This window comes from Leptodactylus fuscus, chromosome 1, assembly GCF_031893055.1.
Source record: "Leptodactylus fuscus isolate aLepFus1 chromosome 1, aLepFus1.hap2, whole genome shotgun sequence".
Taxonomy (NCBI): domain Eukaryota; kingdom Metazoa; phylum Chordata; class Amphibia; order Anura; family Leptodactylidae; genus Leptodactylus; species Leptodactylus fuscus.
In genome coordinates this window covers 83,693,587-83,717,551 of record NC_134265.1, presented here as the reverse complement: position 1 = coordinate 83,717,551, position 23,965 = coordinate 83,693,587, and the positions used below count along the sequence as shown (strand labels likewise).

General features: G+C 45.1%; 1 protein-coding gene across 1 annotated transcript in view; it reads left to right on the top strand.

Moving 5' to 3' along the window:
* FBN2 (fibrillin 2) overlaps window positions 1–23,965 on the top strand; it is a 213,084-nt gene that overhangs the window by 54,778 nt on the left and 134,341 nt on the right. The window contains exon 8 of the mRNA XM_075272282.1: window positions 17,789–17,914. Coding sequence (XP_075128383.1) covers window positions 17,789–17,914 — 126 coding nt within the window. The remainder of the gene's footprint in view (window positions 1–17,788; window positions 17,915–23,965) is intronic.

Genomic DNA, 23,965 nt, shown 5'->3' with positions numbered 1-23,965 from the left:
GCCTCTAAACAGCCAAGTTTTGGGAAATTCATGGTGGAGGGAGCCTCTAACCAGCCCAGTTTGGACCAATTCATGGTGGAGGGAGCCTCTAAACAGCCAAGTTTTGGAAAATTCATGGTGGAGGGAGCCTCTAAAAAACCCAGTTTGGACCAATTCATGGTGGAGGGAGCCTCTAATTAGCCCAGTTTGGACCAATTAATTGTGGAGGGAGCCTCTAACCAGCCCAGTTTGGACCAATTAATGGTGGAGGGAGCCTCTAACCACCCCAGTTTGGGCAAATTCATGGTGGAGGGAGCCTCTAACCAGCCCAGTTTGGACCAATTAATGGTGGAGGGAGCCTCTAAACAGCCAAGTTTTGGGAAATTCATGGTGGAGGGAGCCTCTAACCAGCCCAGTTTGGACCAATTCATGGTGGAGGGAGCCTCTAAACAGCCCAGTTTGGGCAAATTCATGGTGGAGGGAGCCTCTAAAAAACCCAGTTTGGACCAATTCATGGTGGAGGGAGCCTCTAATTAGCCCAGTTTGGACCAATTAATTGTGGAGGGAGCCTCTAACCAGCCCAGTTTGGACCAATTAATGGTGGAGGGAGCCTCTAAAAAACCCAGTTTGGACCAATTCATGGTGGAGGGAGCCTCTAATTAGCCCAGTTTGGACCAATTAATTGTGGAGGGAGCCTCTAACCAGCCCAGTTTGGACCAATTAATGGTGGAGGGAGCCTCTAACCACCCCAGTTTGGACCAATTCATGGTGGAGGGAGCCTCTAACCACCCCAGTTTGGACCAATTCATGGTGGAGGGAGCCTCTAAACAGCCCAGTTTGGGCAAATTCATGGTGGAGGGAGCCTCTAACCAGCCCAGTTTGGACCAATTAATGGTGGAGGGAGCCTCTAAACAGCCCAGTTTGGGCAAATTCATGGTGGAGGGAGCCTCTAACCAGCCCAGTTTGGACCAATTAATGGTGGAGGGAGCCTCTAAACAGCCAAGTTTTGGGAAATTCATGGTGGAGGGAGCCTCTAACCAGCCCAGTTTGGACCAATTAATGGTGGAGGGAGCCTCTAACCACCCCAGTTTGGGCAAATTCATGGTGGAGGGAGCCTCTAACCAGCCCAGTTTGGACCAATTAATGGTGGAGGGAGCCTCTAAACAGCCAAGTTTTGGGAAATTCATGGTGGAGGGAGCCTCTAACCAGCCCAGTTTGGACCAATTCATGGTGGAGGGAGCCTCTAAACAGCCCAGTTTGGGCAAATTCATGGTGGAGGGAGCCTCTAAACAGCCAAGTTTTGGGAAATTCATGGTGGAGGGAGCCTCTAACCAGCCCAGTTTGGACCAATTCATGGTGGAGGGAGCCTCTAAAAACCCCAGTTTGGACCAATTCATGGTGGAGGGAGCCTCTAAACAGCCCAGTTTGGGCAAATTCATGGTGGAGGGAGCCTCTAACCAGCAGAGTTGGTGGAAATCAGGGTGGAGGGAGCCTCTAACCAGCAGAGTTGGGGGAAATCAGGGTGGAGGGAGCCTAGTATTAGCAGAATTGTGCAACGCTTATGGTGGATGAGTATGAGGATGCGGAGGAATTGGAGAGGTTGAGTACAGACATGGAGTTTCATGTTGGGGTGCTTTACACAGGTGGGCACAAAAATGACGGCTCTACCCAGTGGTGGTTCATTTTTATCAAAGTGAGCCGGTCGGCACTCTCAGCTGACAGACGGGTGCGCTTGTCAGTGATGATGCCACCGGCTGCACTGAACACCCTCTCAGATAGGACGCTGGCGGCAGGACAGGACAGCACCTCCAAGGCATATAGGGCAAGTTCAAGCCACAGGTCCAACTTCGACACCCAATACGTGTAGGGCGCAGAGGGGTCGGAGAGGACAGGGCTGTGGTCGGAAAGGTATTCCCGCAACATGCGCCTATACTTCTCACGCCTGGTGACACTAGGACCCTCCGTGGCGGCACTTTGGCGAGGGGGTGCCATCAAGGTGTCCCAGACCTTAGACAGTGTGCCCCTCGTTTGTGTGGACCGGTGAGAACTTGGTTGCCTACTGGAGGAACTGCCCTCCCTGCCGCCAACGTCACATGCTGGAAACATCTCCATCATATTCTGCACCAATTGCCTGTGGCAAGCATTGATGCGATTGGCCCTCCCCTCTACCGGAATAAAAGACGAGATGTTGTTTTTATACCGGGGGTCAAGGATAGCAAAGATCCAGTACTGGTTGTCCTCCATGATTTTGACAATACGCTTGTCGGTTGTAAAGCACCCCAACATGAACTCAGCCATGTCTGCCACAGTGTTAGTTGGCATGACTCCTCTGGCCCCACCGGAAAGTTCAATCTCCATTTCCTCCTCATCCTCCATGTCTACCCATCCGCGCTGCAACAATGGGACGATTCGAAGTTGCCCGGAAGCCTCCTGTATCACCATCACATCATCGGACAACTCTTCTTCCTCCTCCTCCTCCTCCTCCTCCTCCATTAAACGCAGTGAAGCGGACAGATGTGTGGACCTACTCTCCAGCTGTGACGGATCGGATGCTATCCCTAACTCCTCTGTGTGATCTGAGTTATCCCTGATGTCAATCAGGGATTCTCTCAGAACACACAAGAGCGGGATTGTAAGGCTCACCATCGCATCCTCAGAGCTCACCCTCCTTGTGGACTCCTCAAAGACCCGTAGGATGTCACAAAGGTCTCTCATCCATGGCCACTCATGGATGTGAAACTGAGGCAGCTGACTTTGTGGCACCCTAGGGTTTTGTAGCTGGTATTCCATCAAAGGTCTCTGCTGCTCAACCACTCTATTCAACATCTGAAACGTTGAGTTCCAGCGTGTGGGGACGTCGCACAAAAGCCGGTGTTGTGGCACATGCAGGCGTTGCTGGAGAGATTTTAAGCTAGCAGCGGCTACTGTCGACTTGCGAAAGTGGGCGCACATGCGCCGCACTTTCACCAGTAGCTCTGGAACATTGGGGTAGCTCTTTAGGAAACGTTGCACCACTAGGTTGAAGACGTGGGCCAGGCATGGAACATGTTGGAGTCCGACAAGCTCCAGAGCTGCTACCAGGTTCCGGCCGTTATCACAAACGACCATGCCTGGGCCCAGGTGCAGCGGCTCAAACCATATTGCCGTCTCATCGAGGAGGGCATCCCTCACCTCGGAGGCAGTGTGCTGTCTGTCCCCCAAGCTGATCAGCTTCAGCACAGCCTGCTGACGTCTACCAACGCCAGTGCTGCAACGTTTCCAACTCGTAGCTGGGGTCAATCTAACAGCGGAGGAGGAGGCGGTGGCGGAGGAGGAGGCGGTGGCGGAGGAGGAGGCGGTAGAGGAGGAGGAGGAGGGGGGTGTTCTTCTCGTGTCCCTGCCAGGAATGTTAGGCGGGGAGACGAGGTACACCGGGCCAGTTTGGGAAGCAGTCCCAGCCTCAACTACATTCACCCAGTGTGCCGTCAGTGAAATGTAGCGTCCCTGTCCGCATGCACTTGTCCACGCGTCGGTGGTCAAGTGGACCTTTGTGCAAAGCGCGGAACTAAGGGCCCGCCTGATGTTGAGTGACACGTGCTGGTGCAAGGCGGGGACGGCACACCGGGAGAAGTAGTGACGGCTAGGGACGGCATAGCGAGGTGCCGCAGTTGCCATCAGGTCCAGGAAGGCGGGAGTTTCAACAAGCCGGAACGCCAACATCTCCTGGGCCAGCAGTTTAGCGATGTTGGCGTTCAAGGCTTGCGCGTGTGGGTGGTTAGCAGTGTATTTCTGCCGCCGCTCCAATGTCTGAGAGATGGTGGGTTGTTGTAAAGAAACGCCTGATGGTGCCTTTGATGGTGCAGGAGAAGGAGATAAGACAGGACCAGGGGAGGATGAGGTAGAAGTCAACAAAGTGGCGGAGGCAGATGAAGTGGTGTCCTGGCTCGTCCTCTGGAGTGCATCGCCAGCACAGTCAGCAGTGGCAGTGGCAGAGGCAGAGGCAGAGGCAGTGGCAGTGGCGTGAACGGCAGGCGGCCTTTGTCCTGCCGTTGCTGCCTGCCACTGATTCCAGTGCTTGGATTCCAAATGACGGCGCATTGAAGTGGTGGACAGGTTGCTCTTCTCAGAGCCCCTAATCAATTTCGAGAGGCAAATTGTGCAGACAACACTATATCTGTCCTCGGCGCATTCCTTGAAAAAACTCCACACCTTCGAGAAACGTGCCCTCGAGGTGGGAGTTTTTCGGGGCTGGGTACGAACTGGAACATCTTGGGAGATTCCGGGTGTGGCCTGGCTTCGCCTAAGCTGCTGACCTCTGCCTCTGCCTCTAGCTACCCTTTTTGGTGCTGCACCTGCCTCAACATCCACACTACTTTCCCCGCTTGACATCCCCCCTGTCCAGGTCGGGTCAGTGTCCTCATCATCCACCACTTCCTCTTCCAACTCCTGTCTCATCTCCTCCTCCCGCACAATGCGCCGGTCAACTGGATGCCCTGACGGCAGATGCGTCACATCATCGTCGATGAGGGTGGGTTGCTGGTCATCCACCACCAAATCGAACGGAGATGGAGGAGACTCTAGTGTTTGAGCATCTGGATACAGATGCTCCTCTGTTAGGTTCGTGGAATCGTGACGTGGAGAGGCAGGTTGAGGGACAATGAAAGGAGCGGAGAACAGCTCTGGGGAGCAGGGACAGTTTGGGTTATTGTTCTGTAAAGCTTCGGAATTTTGGGAGGAAGGAAGACAAGACTGTTGGGTAATAGGAGGAGAGGAGGCAGAGTCTGACTGGCTGCTGGACAATGTGCTGTAAGCGTTCTCTGACAGCCATTGCAAGACCTGTTCCTGGTTCTCGGGCCTACTAAGGTTTGTACCCTGCAGTTTAGTTAATGTGGCAAGCAACCCTGGCACTGTGGAGTGGCGCAATGCTTGCTGCCCCACAGGAGTAGGCACGGGACGCCCTGTGGCTTCACTGCTACCTTGCTCCCCAGAACCATTCCCCCGACCTCGCCCACGGCCTCATCCACGTCCCTTTCCGGGAGCCTTGCGCATTTTGAATTCCTAGTTAGAAATTGGCACTGTATACCAGTAGTAAAAATTGTGGGTGCACGTAACCCCAATATATTCTTTGAATTCCCAGTCAGAAACTGGCACTATATGGCAGTAGCAAGAAATGAGGGTATTTGTATTCCCAATATACTCTTTGAATTCCCAGTCAGACAATGGCACTGTATACCAGTAGTAAAAATTGTGGGTGCACGTAACCCCAATATATTCTTTGAATTCCCAGTCAGAAACTGGCACTATATGGCAGTAGCAAGAAATGAGGGTATTTATAACCCCAATATATTCTTTGAATTCCCAGTCAGACAATGGCACTGTATACCAGTAGTAAAAATTGTGGGTGCACGTAACCCCAATATATTCTTTGAATTCCCAGTCAGAAACTGGCACTATATGGCAGTAGCAAGAAATGAGGGTATTTGTATTCCCAATATACTCTTTGAATTCCCAGTCAGACAATGGCACTGTATACCAGTAGTAAAAATTGTGGGTGCACGTAACCCCAATATATTCTTTGAATTCCCAGTCAGAAACTGGCACTATATGGCAGTAGCAAGAAATGAGGGTATTTGTATTCCCAATATACTCTTTGAATTCCCAGTCAGACAATGGCACTGTATACCAGTAGTAAAAATTGTGGGTGCACGTAACCCCAATATATTCTTTGAATTACCAGTCAGAAACTGGCACTATATGGCAGTAGCAAGAAATGAGGGTATTTATAACCCCAATATATTCTTTGAATTCCCAGTCAGACAATGGCACTGTATACCAGTAGTAAAAATTGTGGGTGCACGTAACCCCAATATATTCTTTGAATTCCCAGTCAGAAACTGGCACTATATGGCAGTAGCAAGAAATGAGGGTATTTGTATTCCCAATATACTCTTTGAATTCCCAGTCAGACAATGGCACTGTATACCAGTAGTAAAAATTGTGGGTGCACGTAACCCCAATATATTCTTTGAATTACCAGTCAGAAACTGGCACTATATGGCAGTAGCAAGAAATGAGGGTATTTATAACCCCAATATATTCTTTGAATTCCCAGTCAGACAATGGCACTGTATACCAGTAGTAAAAATTGTGGGTGCACGTAACCCCAATATATTCTTTGAATTCCCAGTCAGAAACTGGCACTATATGGCAGTAGCAAGAAATGAGGGTATTTGTATTCCCAATATACTCTTTGAATTCCCAGTCAGACAATGGCACTGTATACCAGTAGTAAAAATTGTGGGTGCACGTAACCCCAATATATTCTTTGAATTACCAGTCAGAAACTGGCACTATATGGCAGTAGCAAGAAATGAGGGTATTTATAACCCCAATATATTCTTTGAATTCCCAGTCAGACAATGGCACTGTATACCAGTAGTAAAAATTGTGGGTGCACGTAACCCCAATATATTCTTTGAATTACCAGTCAGAAACTGGCACTATATGGCAGTAGCAAGAAATGAGGGTATTTATAACCCCAATATATTCTTTGAATTCCCAGTCAGACAATGGCACTGTATACCAGTAGTAAAAATTGTGGGTGCACGTAACCCCAATATATTCTTTGAATTCCCAGTCAGAAACTGGCACTATATGGCAGTAGCAAGAAATGAGGGTATTTGTATTCCCAATATACTCTTTGAATTCCCAGTCAGACAATGGCACTGTATACCAGTAGTAAAAATTGTGGGTGCACGTAACCCCAATATATTCTTTGAATTACCAGTCAGAAACTGGCACTATATGGCAGTAGCAAGAAATGAGGGTATTTATAACCCCAATATATTCTTTGAATTCCCAGTCAGACAATGGCACTGTATACCAGTAGTAAAAATTGTGGGTGCACGTAACCCCAATATATTCTTTGAATTCCCAGTCAGAAACTGGCACTATATGGCAGTAGCAAGAAATGAGGGTATTTGTATTCCCAATATACTCTTTGAATTCCCAGTCAGACAATGGCACTGTATACCAGTAGTAAAAATTGTGGGTGCACGTAACCCCAATATATTCTTTGAATTCCCAGTCAGAAACTGGCACTATATGGCAGTAGCAAGAAATGAGGGTATTTATAACCCCAATATATTCTTTGAATTCCCAGTCAGACAATGGCACTGTATACCAGTAGTAAAAATTGTGGGTGCACGTAACCCCAATATATTCTTTGAATTCCCAGTCAGAAACTGGCACTATATGGCAGTAGCAAGAAATGAGGGTATTTGTATTCCCAATATACTCTTTGAATTCCCAGTCAGACAATGGCACTGTATACCAGTAGTAAAAATTGTGGGTGCACGTAACCCCAATATATTCTTTGAATTACCAGTCAGAAACTGGCACTATATGGCAGTAGCAAGAAATGAGGGTATTTATAACCCCAATATATTCTTTGAATTCCCAGTCAGACAATGGCACTGTATACCAGTAGTAAAAATTGTGGGTGCACGTAACCCCAATATATTCTTTGAATTCCCAGTCAGAAACTGGCACTATATGGCAGTAGCAAGAAATGAGGGTATTTGTATTCCCAATATACTCTTTGAATTCCCAGTCAGACAATGGCACTGTATACCAGTAGTAAAAATTGTGGGTGCACGTAACCCCAATATATTCTTTGAATTCCCAGTCAGACACTGGCACTATATGGCAGTAGCAAGAAATGAGGGTATTTGTATTCCCAATATATTCTTTGAATTCCCAGTCAGACAATGGCACTGTATACCAGTAGTAAAAATTGTGGGTGCACGTAACCCCAATATATTCTTTGAATTACCAGTCAGAAACTGGCACTATATGGCAGTAGCAAGAAATGAGGGTATTTATAACCCCAATATATTCTTTGAATTCCCAGTCAGACAATGGCACTGTATACCAGTAGTAAAAATTGTGGGTGCACGTAACCCCAATATATTCTTTGAATTCCCAGTCAGAAACTGGCACTATATGGCAGTAGCAAGAAATGAGGGTATTTGTATTCCCAATATACTCTTTGAATTCCCAGTCAGACAATGGCACTGTATACCAGTAGTAAAAATTGTGGGTGCACGTAACCCCAATATATTCTTTGAATTCCCAGTCAGACACTGGCACTATATGGCAGTAGCAAGAAATGAGGGTATTTGTATTCCCAATATATTCTTTGAATTCCCAGTCAGACAATGGCACTGTATACCAGTAGTAAAAATTGTGGGTGCACGTAACCCCAATATATTCTTTGAATTACCAGTCAGAAACTGGCACTATATGGCAGTAGCAAGAAATGAGGGTATTTGTATTCCCAATATATTCTTTGAATTCCCAGTCAGACAATGGCACTGTATACCAGTAGTAAAAATTGTGGGTGTATATAGCCCCAATTCTATTGCTAGGGGACTTGCAGGGTATTTCTGGGGTGAAGGTGGGGGGGCACACCGTTGGAACGGGTATCGGGGTATATATCGGGTATACGGGAATACACTGACAGTGTATTCCATTCAGGATCCTGGGAAAGCTGGGTTGCGGCGATTGAGCCCGTCAGTGCCACGTTACACTGACAAGCTTCTCCCTGGAATTTAGCTCTTACAAGAGCTGTTGGTTGTCTTCTCCTTCCTATCCTAGCCTGTCCCTGCCTACCCAGAATCTAAGCCCTAGCTAGCTGGACGGAAACCTCCGTCCTCGGTGAATTGCAAGCTCAGAATGACGCGAAGCTGGGCGTCGCTGTTCTTTTAAATTAGAGGTCACATGTTTTCGGCAGCCAATGGGTTTTGCCTACTTTTTTCAACGTCACCGGTGTCGTAGTTCCTGTCCCACCTACCCAGCGCTGTTATTGGAGCAAAAAAGGCGCCAGGGAAGGTGGGAGGGGAATCGAGTAATGGCGCACTTTACCACGCGGTGTTCGATTCGATTCGAACATGCCGAACAGCCTAATATCCGATCGAACATGAGTTCGATAGAACACTGTTCGCTCATCTCTATTTGTTATCTATTGCAGGTCTTATTTTAATTGGATTTTGGTATAATGCTCCTTAATGCCTCCCAAACAGTATAAAGCTCATTTGTACCTCCTTACTAGTTTGTGACATTGACCTCTTGACTCCTTTTGACCGCAAAAGAAATTTAAATTATTCTGAAATGTTTTTCCTAATTTGTCTGGTCTGAACCTGGCAACTGGACATGCTCAGATCAGACCCTCACCTGATGGCAGACGATAGCCAGTGGACCTTTACAAAGCATAGTTAAATACCCTGTCTTATAACATAGCAACTTAAAGTGTCTCTGTTATGGCTGTTATGCTATCCTGTCTGATATTGTCCATTTCAAAAAGAAAATCTAAATGTATCCTAAGAGGAATGTGTAACCGTTTTATTTCTTACTAAATAAAAGCATTTATGAAATGATTTACTAATTCAGTAACTCAGCTGAGAAATCCCTCAGTTCCTCAACGCGTTTCTTTCCAAGTTTGTGGGTTCATCAGGAGTAAAAGAATGTTCTAAAGCAGATTGGGAACAAATAGCAGTGATGAGTTGCAGTAAAATCCACAACCAAAAGCCCTATACATTTCCCCGGGCTCTGGTATTTATAATATCTGGCCCAGCATAGGGTGAGTTCCTACGCAGTTTGATACTGTCATCACTGATTGGACAGTGTGATATTGTGTAGAGATGCGTCACTAACTGGTAAAGCCCATTTGTAAATTTCTTTATATATTTCTATTAAGAATTAAGAAGGAAGGGCACAATTCAGATTTTTACAAAAAGATACTTCAGAATTATCATATTATGGGGAATACAATTATTTATTATTTAGTTATGCGCTTGTGTTTTTTTCTGCAGCATTTTTCATTGTGATTTCACAGTTTTCCTCCATTTACGTAAATATACAAAACACAAAAAACATGGCCAAAGAGTTGACCCAACCCTGCATGTTACATCTCTAATAGATGGGGTTAGGGGAACAATCATTCGTACCCTACCAAAGATGCGTACCTCACAGAATATAAGGAAAGCAATCCACAAACATTAAACCAGAGGTACACCATTTTAGAAAATAAAAAATGATAAACTTTATTAATACTTTTAAAATACGAGAAGAGAAGATAATACAGTAAGAAAGCTAAAGTGCCAGGCAAGTGGAATCCACCAAAAATGAGCCTGATAATAATAGTATTAGCTACAACGGTCTGTAATAGTAATGCTATGGGATACACACATAAACAGACAGTCATTAACCACACAATCTACATCATAATAAGACAATAAATATATTCAGGATACATAATTTAATTATTTAATGATAACACAAATAACCTATCACAAGAAAGAATAGATAGAAATATCCCAATGAAACCCAGTAATATGTTAGAGGATTAAGTACTGCCCCAACAACATTCACTAAAGTGCTGCTCCTAGTGGTATAGGACCAGAGATCAGTGTATCATGAACAGGCTTCTAGCTATCAAGTTGGTATAAGTATGCATCCCCATTAGAGATGAGCGAGTACTGTTCGGATCAACCGATCCGAACAGCACGCTCCATAGAAATGAATGGATGCACCTGGTACTTCCGCTTTGACGTCGGCCAGCCGCTTAACCCCCCGCGTGCCGGCTACGTCCATTCATTTCTATGCGAGCGTGCAGTTCGGATCGGCTGATCCGAACAGTACTCGCTCATCTCTAATCCCCATGTTAAGGTCCATTCACAGGGAGGAAAATGGTGAGGAATTTGGTGTGGAATTTCAGCACTGAAAAAAAGCCTCCCATTGACTTCAATGGGTGGCTTTTTTGAGCTCTGAATCTGACGCGGATTCCAGACAAAACTCCACACTATTTTCCTCCGTGTGAATGTACCCTTAGAGATGTAAGACACAGACCCAGGTGCACACCACCAGTTGCCTGGTACTTTAGCTTTTTTACTGTATTATCTTGTTTTATGGTGTTTTAAAAGTATTAATACATTTTAGCATCTTTTATTTTCTAAAATGGGGTTTTCATTCTGATTTAATGTTTGTGTGTACTCCATTTACGTACCGTATATACTCGAGTATAAGCCGAATTTTTCAGCCCAGTTTTTGTGCTGAATTTTTTTTTTTTTTTTTTTTTAGGAGGGTGGGGGGGAGTCTATGACCAGCCACAATATCAATGTATAGAATCTCCCATAAAATAGTGCAAAATTAAAAAAAATAAAATAAAAATAAAATAAAGGTTCTTAATCCCTTTCCCTAGAATACATACAAAAGTAGAAAATGACTGTGAAACACATACACATTAGGTATCCCTGTGTCTGAAAGTGCCCGGGCTACTGAATATCTGCAGTGCTCCTGTTCCGTCGGGAAGGGGTTAATAGGAGCACTGCAGATACCCTATATTTAGCCAGGCTGAATTCCAAGTGGGGGAAGAAAAACAGTCCTCAAGCTCAGGGAAGGGGCAGAGAGACAACCAAAACACCCCCTCCCCTTTCCCAGCATCTACTGCACCCAAAAACTCCGACCATTTTAATTTTTGAAATTTTACAGTAGCTGCTGCATTCCTCCCAACCCCCCCCCCCCCCCATTGGCTTATACTCGAGTCAATAAGTTTTCCCAGTTTTTTTGTGGTAAAATTAGGGGCCTCGGCTTATATTCGGGTCGGCTTATACTTGAGTATATACGGTAAGTAGAATTGACATGATGTGATTTTCAAAAACACAATTGTTTATGAAAATAATTTTTTTTCCGCTGCTGATTTTTTTTCTGCAATGTGTAGCTAGAGCCTAAAGAATTTTTGGTGTATTTTAAAGATGTTAACCTCTACTTCATGCTTTTGCACAATACCCTGAACCATGACAGATTCTTATTAACCCTGGCCTGATACTGTTTCTATTGCTTTGATGCAAAACCTACTCATGTTTCCCATATGCATGTTATAGCTGAAAACTTGATAAAAATAGAATTAATGCATTACAAAGAAAGAAAAGACTGAAGAGAATAGCCAAAGGAAGTTTAGATGTAATGGCTTTGTCCCACTATAGATAACACAGAAGAACCTTCCATTGGGGACCCCTACTCTTAACTGCTAGTCTGTTTTAGTAGACTCAGCCCATCCATGTTCTACTGTACCTAAAAGAACAAATGGGTGGCATGACTAAATCCCTTACACTGTCGTTGACTTTTGTGATTTATCTAAGTTTACTGCCACAAATGAGAATGTCTGCATAGTTCTCCCATATAAAGACCCTGCAGAACTTTACAGTTTAAAGAGTATGGATGGTCTTTGTGAATGTATAGGATTATGATCCTATTTTCCTTCTGTAATATATAAACAATGTATCTTTGTGTTCCAAACAAAGAAGAGGCAAATGACAACTGTGTCTTGTCTAATCCGCCGCTTCCCAGACATGACGTACTAACATACAGCAGTCGCCAAAAGCAGTATTTCTGTTCTAATGTAGTCTCCAATTAATATAAAAATCACTCAGCTGTTCCAGATCATTCTTGGCATGACACAAATAAACAATCTGAAACATGGATATGAAAGATATAGATGTGTTACTGTGGTTTTGGACTCAAGATTTCTCATCATTATCTGAGAATGTCAATGAGAAATGTTGACATGGATTGTCCAAGTAGCTTAACCTCTTCTAATTGGGACACACAGGGCTCCCATTTTTCTCATAATTGACGACTGAGTCACCAGTGTGAAGAAAAAGTTTGTTCAGTAAAACAATTTATTGCCTTTACAAGCCGTTCTTTAAATGGGAAAAGACACATATGTTTATTGCTGCTTTTTAACTGTAACCTTAAAGGGGTTTTCCAACTGTCTAAAAATGTCATTACATGTTTCTAAAATATATATTCCACTTACCAATGTATTTCTATTACCAATGGTGCTCACATCTACAATGATTATTGGTATCCAAGGCCCAGCACCTTCACTTTTGTCCTATGCCCAACTGCGGAGAAAGTTTCATGTATCTGTCATCACTGCAGTCTGTCTTGTTGACAGCTAAGTCAGTTATCTTCTCTATATGAATTCATTATAACAAAAGAAAGGGTGACCTTCAGAGTTGGTCAGAAATCCCAGATGAAAAAGTCCTATAAGCCCAACTTTTTTTTTGGTGATGTCTGTAAAAACGTAACAGATACCCAATGGTCAATGAGGTCTCTCTGGATCTGTTGTCTGTCAATAGACTGGCCATTTTCGCTATTCTTCTAGTCTTGTCACAGATCAGAAGAACCCACACAATGATGCTGATGTGAACGCTCCCTTAGCTTTTACATCTAGACAATTAGACAACTTCCTTCACAGACAGAACTAATGACTTGTCAACACAGGAAACTCTCTGCTGTGATAGGCACAAAACCAAAATGTCAAGTCTAAGACACAAGGACATTGTTATTCATACAAATACATTATTAAGTGTCTTATCTATTGACTTTAGATACATAAAAAACTCTTTTAATTGTGATCATGAAACAAACAAACCATTGGGTTACTCTCACCCACTTTGGTTTTCTATCATTCCAAAAACACAATGGTAGCCATTTGGAAACAATTAAATTTTTAATTTGACTGGAAATAAGTATTATGAATGGATGAGGTGAACATACGATCTGTGACTGTTAGAGCAACGGAAAGGTCACTTGATGCCCTCTTTCTAGCATGAATAAGTGGGGGCTTTACACAAAGTACAGAGAATAAGAAGATTAATGCACCAGAAAGAATATCACTCTATGCCATGTTGCCCCTAACATCAGCGTTGGACTGGTATATATTTTAGTAGGTTGCAGGGCAGAAATCCAAAGCATACTTATAAGCTTTGTTGAAGAAACATGGAGCCAGACATCTGGATAAAAAAATAGTGTTTTGTCAGACAAATCAAAGGCCACTCATTGAGTTGAAAGTTCCTCTGAAACATATATATATAAACATCATTAAAAATTTATTGCAATTAACTGTAATTTACGTGAGTAATGCCCAACTGGGACTGGTCATGGCTCTCATGGTCCAGATGAGGCTAGGTATTCAATGTATATTTATAGTAATTTGCTATTTTGCATTTACATATAGCAAATCTTTTTTAGGCTAAGGCCCCGTGTGGCAAGCACTTTACAATACAACTTTTTGTATCCTTCCCCTGAACAACTATGTTGAACAATCTTTGTTTTCAGATCATTTGAGAGTTGTTTTGAGTAGCCCATGATGCCACTCTTCAGAGGAGATTCAAACAGGAGATCAACTTGCAATTGGCCACCTTAAATACCTTTTCTTATGATTGGATACATCTGGCTATGAAGTTCAAAGCTCACTGAGGTTACAAAACCAATTTTGTGCTTCAGTAAGTCAGTAAAAAGTAGTTAGGGGAATTCAAATCAATAAAATGATAAGGGTGCCCATAATTTTGTCAAATTTTGGTTTAATGCATATTGCACATTTTCTGTTAGTACAATAAACCTCATTTCAATCCTGAAATATTACTGTGTCCATCAGTTATTAGATATATCAAACTGAAATGGCTGTTGCAAATACCAAAATATTTAGAACTAAAAATGATTAAGATTAATAGGGGTGCCCAAACTTTTTCATAGGACTGTATGTATGATACATGTGTATAACCAGTCCCATTTTTTTCAGTCCAATGTTATCCTTTAAAATTACAGGAAAACCTGCCTTTCCGGCCTCATGACATGTATGATTCCTTGTTAATGGCCTTATACAATTATATATACATAGTACAGGGCTGGGAATTTTGTAACATTCGCTTAGTAGTTGAGTTCCATGGGATTAACTAAAAAGGCATTTCCTTCAACACATTATATTTCTGCTCTTAATGTGGTTTGTTCATGGAAAGGTTTAGGAATTCCTGGACATTGCAAGGTTTTGGAATTTACAACTATTAGCTTTATTTCAAGTGTTTGGTTTTTCATCCCACAATCCAGATTGCATTTCAAAGAATGTTTTTATTTGGAAGATTGGATAGCATTTTACTAGAACAGGCATATCCTGTAGTTTCCAAATGACAAATAATGTATCCACAATTTGTATGCTTTACCAATTTTAGAAAGATACAAAATGCCTTGAAATTATTCAAAAAGACCTAAACCATATCAAAGTAAACATTAAAACAAGGAAAAGGTGTTCTTCCTTGCTTTAAGTTTTCTTTTCTTTTCACTCCTTCTGTTAAGTTTTATCATGGTATTTTATTGCTACATTTTATTGTTACATCTAGTCAACCCACCCCAGCCTGCTGAGCATTATTACTTCAATTCCAGTCATTGCTGTCCTTTTGTAAAGGATTAAAATAGTTGAACATTCATCACCGTTTAGTAGCTGTTTGTACTAGGGTTGAAATATTGCCAGCCATTTGATCCTCCTTTGTAGGTTGCTAGTGTTATGGAATTGTTAGGACAACAATTCCCCAGTAGCTGCTGGAAACCCTGGGAAAGGGCACAAGAGACAGTGAGCCCTAAGCTGAAACCCCCCACTGTTCCTTCCTGCTTGTCTGGTCCTATCCTATGTAATAGGTGGCAACTGGGCGACGGGCCCTTCCTATATACGTGAAACACAAAACCCAGACAAGACAAACAACACAAAAAGGAGGTCGGGAAGCCAAGGGTTAAGTAACAGTTGAGCTATGCAGTGCCAAATCAAAATCCAAAGAATAGTCAATAGAGAAAGCCAGAGGTCGGAAGTCAGAAATATAATAGTAGAAGAGAAGCTTAGCAGGGACAAAGTCAATAGCCAGCATGTCTATGTGGGTTGATGGCCTGTATATAGGAAGCTAAAACCAGCCCCAGGCTTGATTGGAGGACAGGCTGTCAGTCACACGGCAAGACTAGAATTAACCACTTCATGAACAGAGGCAAAGAAGGTGCAGGAGATGGGTGTGGTGGAAATTTAATCACAGAACTAGAGCCATGTTCACACAGTGCAACCAAAACTCTAAGCAAGGAATCAAACTGCACATGCCTAATGCACCGCAGCATGCAAGCAGAGGGTGGCGGAGTGACCCGAGCAGGCAGAGGCATTAAAGCTAGTGTTGAATACCGTCTAACACTAAACTTTAATGTTGTGTTTTAGACCTTATTCACATCTGCATTTGGGTTTCTGTTCAGGGAGTCCACTTGGGGCATTAAAAAGCGGTTCCTTGGGAAACCCATGGACCCCATAGACTATAATGGGGTCTGTGTGGTTTCCATTCAGTGTCTGCACGAAACATGAGGAGAGGAAATTCCAGCAAGTAGCACGGAAATCACAAAGACCCCATTACAGTCTATGGGGTCCTTGTGGTTTATTTAGCTAACCGCTTTTTAATGCGTATAGGTTTCCATTGCAGAAGTCCCCAAATGGACTGCCTGAACAGAAACCCAAATGCAGATGTGAACCGGACCTTAGTTCTCAAGGTTTGAATGTTTTCCAGGAAATAGAAAGAGAGAATATAATACAATAAATCTTGTGGATCAGCACAAAGTAAAGTACCGTATATACTCGAGTATAAGCCGACCCGAATATAAGCCGACCCCCCTAATTTTACCACAGAAAACTGGGAAAACTTATTGACTCGAGTATAAGCCTAGGGGGGAAATGCAGCAGCTGCTGGAAAATTTCAAAAATTAAAATGGTCGGAGTTTTTGGGTGCAGTAGATGCTGGGGAAGGGGAGGGGGTGTTTTGGTTGTCTATCTGCCCCTTCCCTGAGCTTGAGGACTGTTTTTTCTTCCCCTACTTGGAATTGTCTGACTGAATATTGGGTATCTGCAATGCTCCTATTAACCCCTTCCCAACGGAACAGGAGCACTGCAGATACCTTATATTCAGTAGACCGGGCACTGTCAGACACAGGGATACCTAATGTGTATGTGTTTCACAGTCATTTTCTACTTTTGTATGTATTCTAAGGAAAGTGAGAGTGATTTAGAACTCTTATTTTTTTTTTTTTTATCTTTTTTTTTTGCACTGTTTTATGGGAGATTCTATACATTGATATTGTGGTTGGTCATAGACCCCCCTCCTAAAAAAAAAAAAAAAATTTTTTTTTTTTTTTTTTGCTGACTCGAGTATAAGCCGAGGGTTTTTTTTTCAGCACAACAAACTGGGCTGAAAAATTCGGCTTATATTCGAGTATATACGGTAGATGTAGCAGGTCGGTGCCGTATCCAAAAATAGTATCAATGCTGTGTTTCTAGTAAACCTTCTCGTGAAGCTAAATAAATAGTCCAAATGTTCCCATATTATCTAATAACTGTTGCCAAATACCATTCATGTCATTAGTTCACCAAGGGCTACTGCTTGAAAAGAAGATACCCCTGTCATCCATTGCTTCCTTATCAATCTCTCAATAATTCATTGCTTTTCTGCTGCCATTTCTACTGGTGCATACCTCTATAAAATGACATGCAATGACATGAATATATTGTTTCTTGTGCATTACAAAGGAAGTAGAGGTAACAAAGACATAATGAAATAAATTGAACACAGAAGTACAGTTTGGAACCATAAATGGTGCTGTAAATGCTGTCTATATTCAGATACCATGGACTTCTGTAATGTCATAACGGATCTTTTGTCTGTAAAATTTTATCTAAAGGAAGTGTTCACAAAGATGCTCCTCTGGGGTTTTTTGTGAACTTAGTAAAATAGATAAAAACTGTCTTTGAACAAAAAAATGGTTTCAATTTAAAGAGAAATCAAACTTTACTACTTCTAAACCTGCTTCTTTCTAAAGTTTTACATGTAATGATGATGTTTATTTGGTAAATGCTTCAAGCAGCAAAATGATTTTATTCTAATTTTTCCATGCGTTTTATTTAAACCAACAGACATTGATGAATGCAGCACTATTCCTGGTATTTGTAGTGGAGGAGAATGTTCCAACACCATTGGTAGCTATTATTGCATATGTCCACGTGGATATCTCACATCCGTAGATGGCTTACAATGTATTGGTAAGAACATGTTCAATTGTAATAAGAATGGGAGCGTATTTGTAGAAATATCCTTTCTCAACACTGTTAGTGGCAGGTACAAGGTTTTGTGAAACAATTGGTTACATGGAGTCAGGGGTGTAACTTGAGGGGGTGCAGAGGGTGCAGTCACATCAGGGAGTCCATAAGTATTGGCATCAGTATTGAGATTGCAGCTTTCAACTGGTGCATAAGCCAAGGGGACCCATAGATTACTCTAACCACACTAAAGTGGATTAAACTCCTTAACACCCATAACCATCACTATCAAGAATTCACTCTAGGGATGAGGTAAGGGGCCCAGGAAAAGGATCGCACTGGGGCACTCAAGACTTTAGTTATGCCACTGCATAGAGTTGAACATGCTCACGGCCCCATACATGTACCTATGATAATATACAGGCTTATGTATGCAGCCATAGAAATATGGCTAACCGTGTTTTTAACATTGTGTGCATGTAGCCTAAGGTTGCAAAAGGTTCAATGGGGACATCCACTTCATACTCGTGCTTCATAATGTGCCTAACATATAATGAAACCAGACTGGGAAAATCTCAGAATAGACCTCCTGTAGATGCCAGGGCCTTCATCTGTTTGGAGAGTCTTACTTTAACTAGCGTACCTGATATTTATAATACATTTATACTTTGAATCATTTTTATACATCTTGATTCTCATCGTCATCTCCTTATTAGAGATGAGCGAACACTAAAATGTTCGAGGTTCGAAATTCGATTCGAACAGCCGCTCAATGTTCGTGTGTTCGAACGGGTTTCGAACCCCATTATAGTCTATGGGGAACAGATACTCGTTAAGGGGGAAACCCAAATCCGTGTCTGGAGGGTCACCAAGTCCACTATGACACCCCAGGAAATGATGCCAACACCTCTGGAATGACACTGGGACAGCAGGGGAAGCATGCCTGGGGGCATCTAACACACCAAAGACCCTCTATTACCCCAACATCACTGCCTAACAACTACACACTTTCCACATTCAAAAAAACCTCTATCAAAGTGGGAAAATACCTGGAAACCTTCTTTACTCCCCAAATGGATGGACACAAACCCCAATTTAAGCTCAACAAACAGTAACAACCACCCCTTTAAATCACGTTCCCCATGACAACCACAAATGGAATAGGCAATGGGAATTCCAAAAGCCCTCACCCTTAACTGTCATTTTGAGTGTGTGTGTGTGTGTGTGTGTGTGTGTGTGTGTGTGTGTGTGTGTGTGTGATGTGGTAAGACCTTCCAAAATTCACTTTTCTAGCCCTTAACATGAGCCCTTCCAAACAAAGTTACATGACCTTAAGCTGAGCTACCAGCAGAGATTGAGGCCCTTGGCATGAGTAGAGCCTTGCACCAGCAGTGTTTTTGGCACTTAGGGTGAGTTGAGCCTTGTACCAGCGTGTGTCCCTTAACATCAGGCGGGCCCTAAGTTCTGCGCTTTGCACAAAAGTTCCACATTAACTAGGCTGAATGGTACAAAGATTAGTAGGCCCGAGAACCAGGAACAGGTCTTGCAATGGCTGTCGGATAACGCTTAAAGCACATTGTCCACCAGCCAGTCAGCCTCTACCTCCTCTTACCCAACAGTCTTGTCCTCCTTCCACCCAAAATTCCCAATCTTCTCAGAACAATAACCCCAACTGTCCCTGCTCCCCAGAGCTGTTCTCCCTTCCTTTGACTGTACCGCAACCTGCCCCTCCATTTCGCGATTCCACGGACCTAACAGACGAGTATCTGTGTCCAGATGCTCAAACACTAGAGTCTCCTCCATTCCATCTCCGGTCGATTTGGTGGCGGATGACCAGCAACCCACCCTCATCGACGACGATGAGACGCAGTTGCTGTCAGGGCAGCCAGTTGACATGCGCATTGTGCAGGAGGAGGAGGCGAGACAGGAGTTGGAAGAGGAGGTGGTGGACGACGAGGACACCGACCCCACCTGGACAAGGCAGATGTCAAGCTGGGAAAGTAGTGTGGATGTTGAGGCAGGTGCAGCACCAAAAAGGGTAGCTAGAGGCAGAGACATGTCCAGAGGCAGAGGTCAGCTGCTTTGCCGAAGCCAGGCCAGACCCGGAATGTCCGAAGATGTTCCCTTTTGTACCCAGCCCAGAAAAACTCCCCCATCGAGGGCACGTTTCTTGAAGGTGTAGAGTTTTTTCAAGGAATGCGCCGAGGACAGATATAGTGTCGTCTACACAATTTGCCTCTCGAAATCGAGTAGGGGCCCTGAGAAGAGCAACCTGTCCACCACTTCAATGCACCGTCATTTGGAATCCAAGCAATGGAATCAGTGGCAGGCAGCAACGGCAGGACAAACGTCGCCCGCCGTTCATGCCACTGCCTCTGCTCACAGTGCTGGCGATGCACTCCAGAGGACGAGCCAGGACATCACTTCATCTGCCTCCGCCACTTTGTTGACTTCTCCCTCATCCTCCCCTGTTTCTGTCTTATCTCCTTCTCCTGCACCATCAAAGGCACCATCAGGCGCTTCTTTACAACAACCCACCATCTCTCAGACATTGGAGCGCCGGCAGAAATACACCGCTAACCACCCACCCACGCAAGCCTAGAACGCCAACATCGCTAAACTGCTGGCCCAGGAGAGGTTGGCGTTCCGGCTTGTTGAAACTCCCGCCTTCCCGGACCTGATGGCAACTGTGGCACCTCACTATGCCGTCCCTAGCCGTCTCAACTTCTCCCGGTGTGGCGTCCCCGCCTTGCACCAGCACGTGTCACTCAACATCAGGTGGGCCCTTAGTTCCGCGCTTTGCTGCAAGGTCCACTTGACCACCGACACTTGGACAAGCGCCTGTGGTCAGGGATGCTGCAGTGCTTATCTTTAATGACAGGCAGGGTGAATGTGGTGGAGTCTGTTCCTTGGGTGCAAACTGGGGTGGCCTATCTCCTCTCCCAGGCCAAAATTCATGGCAGGAGTAGACTGAAACCCTACGACGCTGCAACCTCCACCACAGCTACTAGCGGCAAACGCTAAAACACTGGTGTGGGGAGACGTCAGCAGGCGGTGCTGAAGCTCATCAGCTTGGGGGACAGACAGCACAGTGCCTCCGAGGTCAGGGATGCCATCCTGGCTGAGATGGCATTTTTTTTTCCCTGCTACACCTGGGGCCTGGCATTTTTACGCCTGTGATAATGGCTGGAACCTGGTAGCGGCTCTGGAGCTTGCCAGCCTCCAACACGTTCCATGTTTGGCCCACGTCTAACCTAGTGGTGCAAAGTTTTTTAAAAACATACCCAAATGTACCGAAGCTACTGTTGAAAATGCGGCGCTTGTGCGCCCACTTTTGCAAGTGCACAGGAGTCGCTGCTAGCCTAAAAACACTCTAGCAAGGCCTACATCTGTCCAAACACAGGCTGTTGTCCGTCATTCACACACGCTGAAACCCTACAATACCATATCTTGAGCAGGGTGTGTGAGCTGCACAGACCTTTGATGGAGTTCCATCTACAAAACCCAAGGGTTCCTCAAAGTCAGCAACCAAAGTTTCTGCACCATGAGTTTCCAGGGGTGGCAGAGTTATGGCTAGGGGAAGAGGCATGGATAGGGATGATGTCTAGGGGCAAAAGCAGTGTGGATGTGGAGGCAAGCTAAGCAGGAAAAACTGGGGGTACAAGCTAAGGCATGGACTGGGGTGATGTCTAGGGGCAAAAGCAGTGTGGATGTGGAGGCAAGCTAAGCAGGAAAAACTGGGGATACAAGCTAAGGCATGGACTGGGGTGATGTCTAGGGGCAAAAGCAGTGTGGATGTGGAGGCAAGCTAAGCAGGAAAAACTGGGGGTACAAGCTAAGGCATGGACTGGGGTGATGTCTAGGGGCAAAAGCAGTGTGGATGTGGAGGCAAGCTAAGCAGGAAAAACTGGGGGTACAAGCTAAGGCATGGACTGGGGTGATGTCTAGGGGCAAAAGCAGTGTGGATGTGGAGGCAAGCTAAGCAGGAAAAACTGGGGGTACAAGCTAAGGCATGGACTGGGGTGATGTCTAGGGGCAAAAGCAGTGTGGATGTGGAGGCAAGCTAAGCAGGAAAAACTGGGGGTACAAGCTAAGGCATGGACTGGGGTGATGTCTAGGGGCAAAAGCAGTGTGGATGTGGAGGCAAGCTAAGCAGGAAAAACTGGGGGTACAAGCTAAGGCATGGACTGGGGTGATGTCTAGGGGCAAAAGCAGTGTGGATGTGGAGGCAAGCTAAGCAGGAAAAACTGGGGGTACAAGCTAAGGCATGGACTGGGGTGATGTCTAGGGGCAAAAGCAGTGTGGATGTGGAGGCAAGCTAAGCAGGAAAAACTGGGGGTACAAGCTAAGGCATGGACTGGGGTGATGTCTAGGGGCAAAAGCAGTGTGGATGTGGAGGCAAGCAAAGCAGGGAAAATGGTGGCTAGAGGCAAAGGGATGTCCATAGGCAGCAAGGGCAAAGATGCAAAACTCTCCCGTTTCAAGAATTTTCCTGACTTGTTTCCCCACAAAACATTCCTGGGAGGAGGGCTGAAACACCACCCTCCTCCTCCTCCGCTGTTAGATTTACCCCAGCTACGAGCTGAAAACGCTGCAACACTGGTGTGGGGAGACGTCAGCAGGCTGGGCTGAAGCTCATCAGCTTGGGAGACGGACAGCACACTGCCTCTGAGGTCAGGGATGCCATCCTGGATGAGATGGCAATTTGTTTATCCCCGCTGCCCCTGGGGCCAGGTTTTTTAGCTTGTTGGAGGGCTCTGGAGCTTGCCAGCCTCCAACACGTTCCATGCCTGGCCCACATGTTCAATGTAGTGGTGCAATGATTTTTAAAAACATACCCCAAATTAGCTGAGCTAAGGGTGAAAGTGCGGCACTTGGACACCCACTTTCCCAAGTCTACAGTACCTGGAGCTAGCCGCAATACACTCCAGCAAGGCCTACATCTGCCTGAAGCACCTACTGTTGTGCGAGGTCACCACACGCTCTAACCCTAGATACCGTATGTTCAGCAGGGTGTGTGAGCAGCAGAGACCTTTGATGGAGTACCAGCTACAAAACCCAAGGGTTCCTCAGAGTCAGCTCCCTCACTTTCTGCACCATGAGTTTCCATGGGTGGCAGACTTATGGCTAGAGGCACAGGCATGGATAGGGGTGATGTGTAGGGGCAAAAGCAGTGTGGATGTGGAGGCAAGCTAAGCAGCAAAAACTGGGGGTACAAGCAGCCGGTGACATCATCACTGACAAGCACAGCTGTCTGTCAGCTGACAGGCTGACTTTCACCAAAATGAACAGACAATGGATAGACTCATCATATACATGTCAGTTACATGACAAATTTAGTGCAATTTGCAAGTCCAAGATGGTTTGGAGATCTGTGGAGAGGAATCTCACCACCTCTTGCGGGTGCCATCATTTGGAAGGCAAGCCCTGGGCTGGGGTGAGAGCAAGCGCAGGATAATCGTCGTTTGGCCTGGCGGCCACTGCCTCTTCCACTGTTGACAGGGCTGGCGCTGCAGTCCAGACCAGGAGCCAGGACACCTCCACATCTGCCTCTGACACTTTGGGGAGTTCACCCTTATCCTCACCTTTTCCTGCCATTTCTCCTTTTGCCCGCGCCATCATGCGCCTCTTCCCAGCAACTCCCCATCTCCCAAGCCTTTCATTTCATGCTAAAGTACAGCGCAACCCACCCACATGCCCAAGGCTTCAACGGCCTCATCTCAAGAAATCTGGCCCAGGAGATGTTGGAATCCCGGCTGGGGGACACTCTGCCCTTTTTGGGCAGAGTGTCTACTGCGCCACCGCACTGTGCCGTCCACACCAGCACTTTCCCCCAAACATGAGGCGGTCCCTAAATTCAGCGCTTAGCCCTAAAGTTCCATGTGACCAGTTACGAATGGACAAGTGCATGCGGACAGGGACGCTACCTTTCAATTTGGGCACAGTGGTTGAATGTAGTTGAGGCGTGGACCGGGTCGCAAAATGTGGTGGCCTGACTTGTCTCCCCACACAACATTCCTGGGAGGAGGGCTGAAACACCACCCTCCTCCGCTG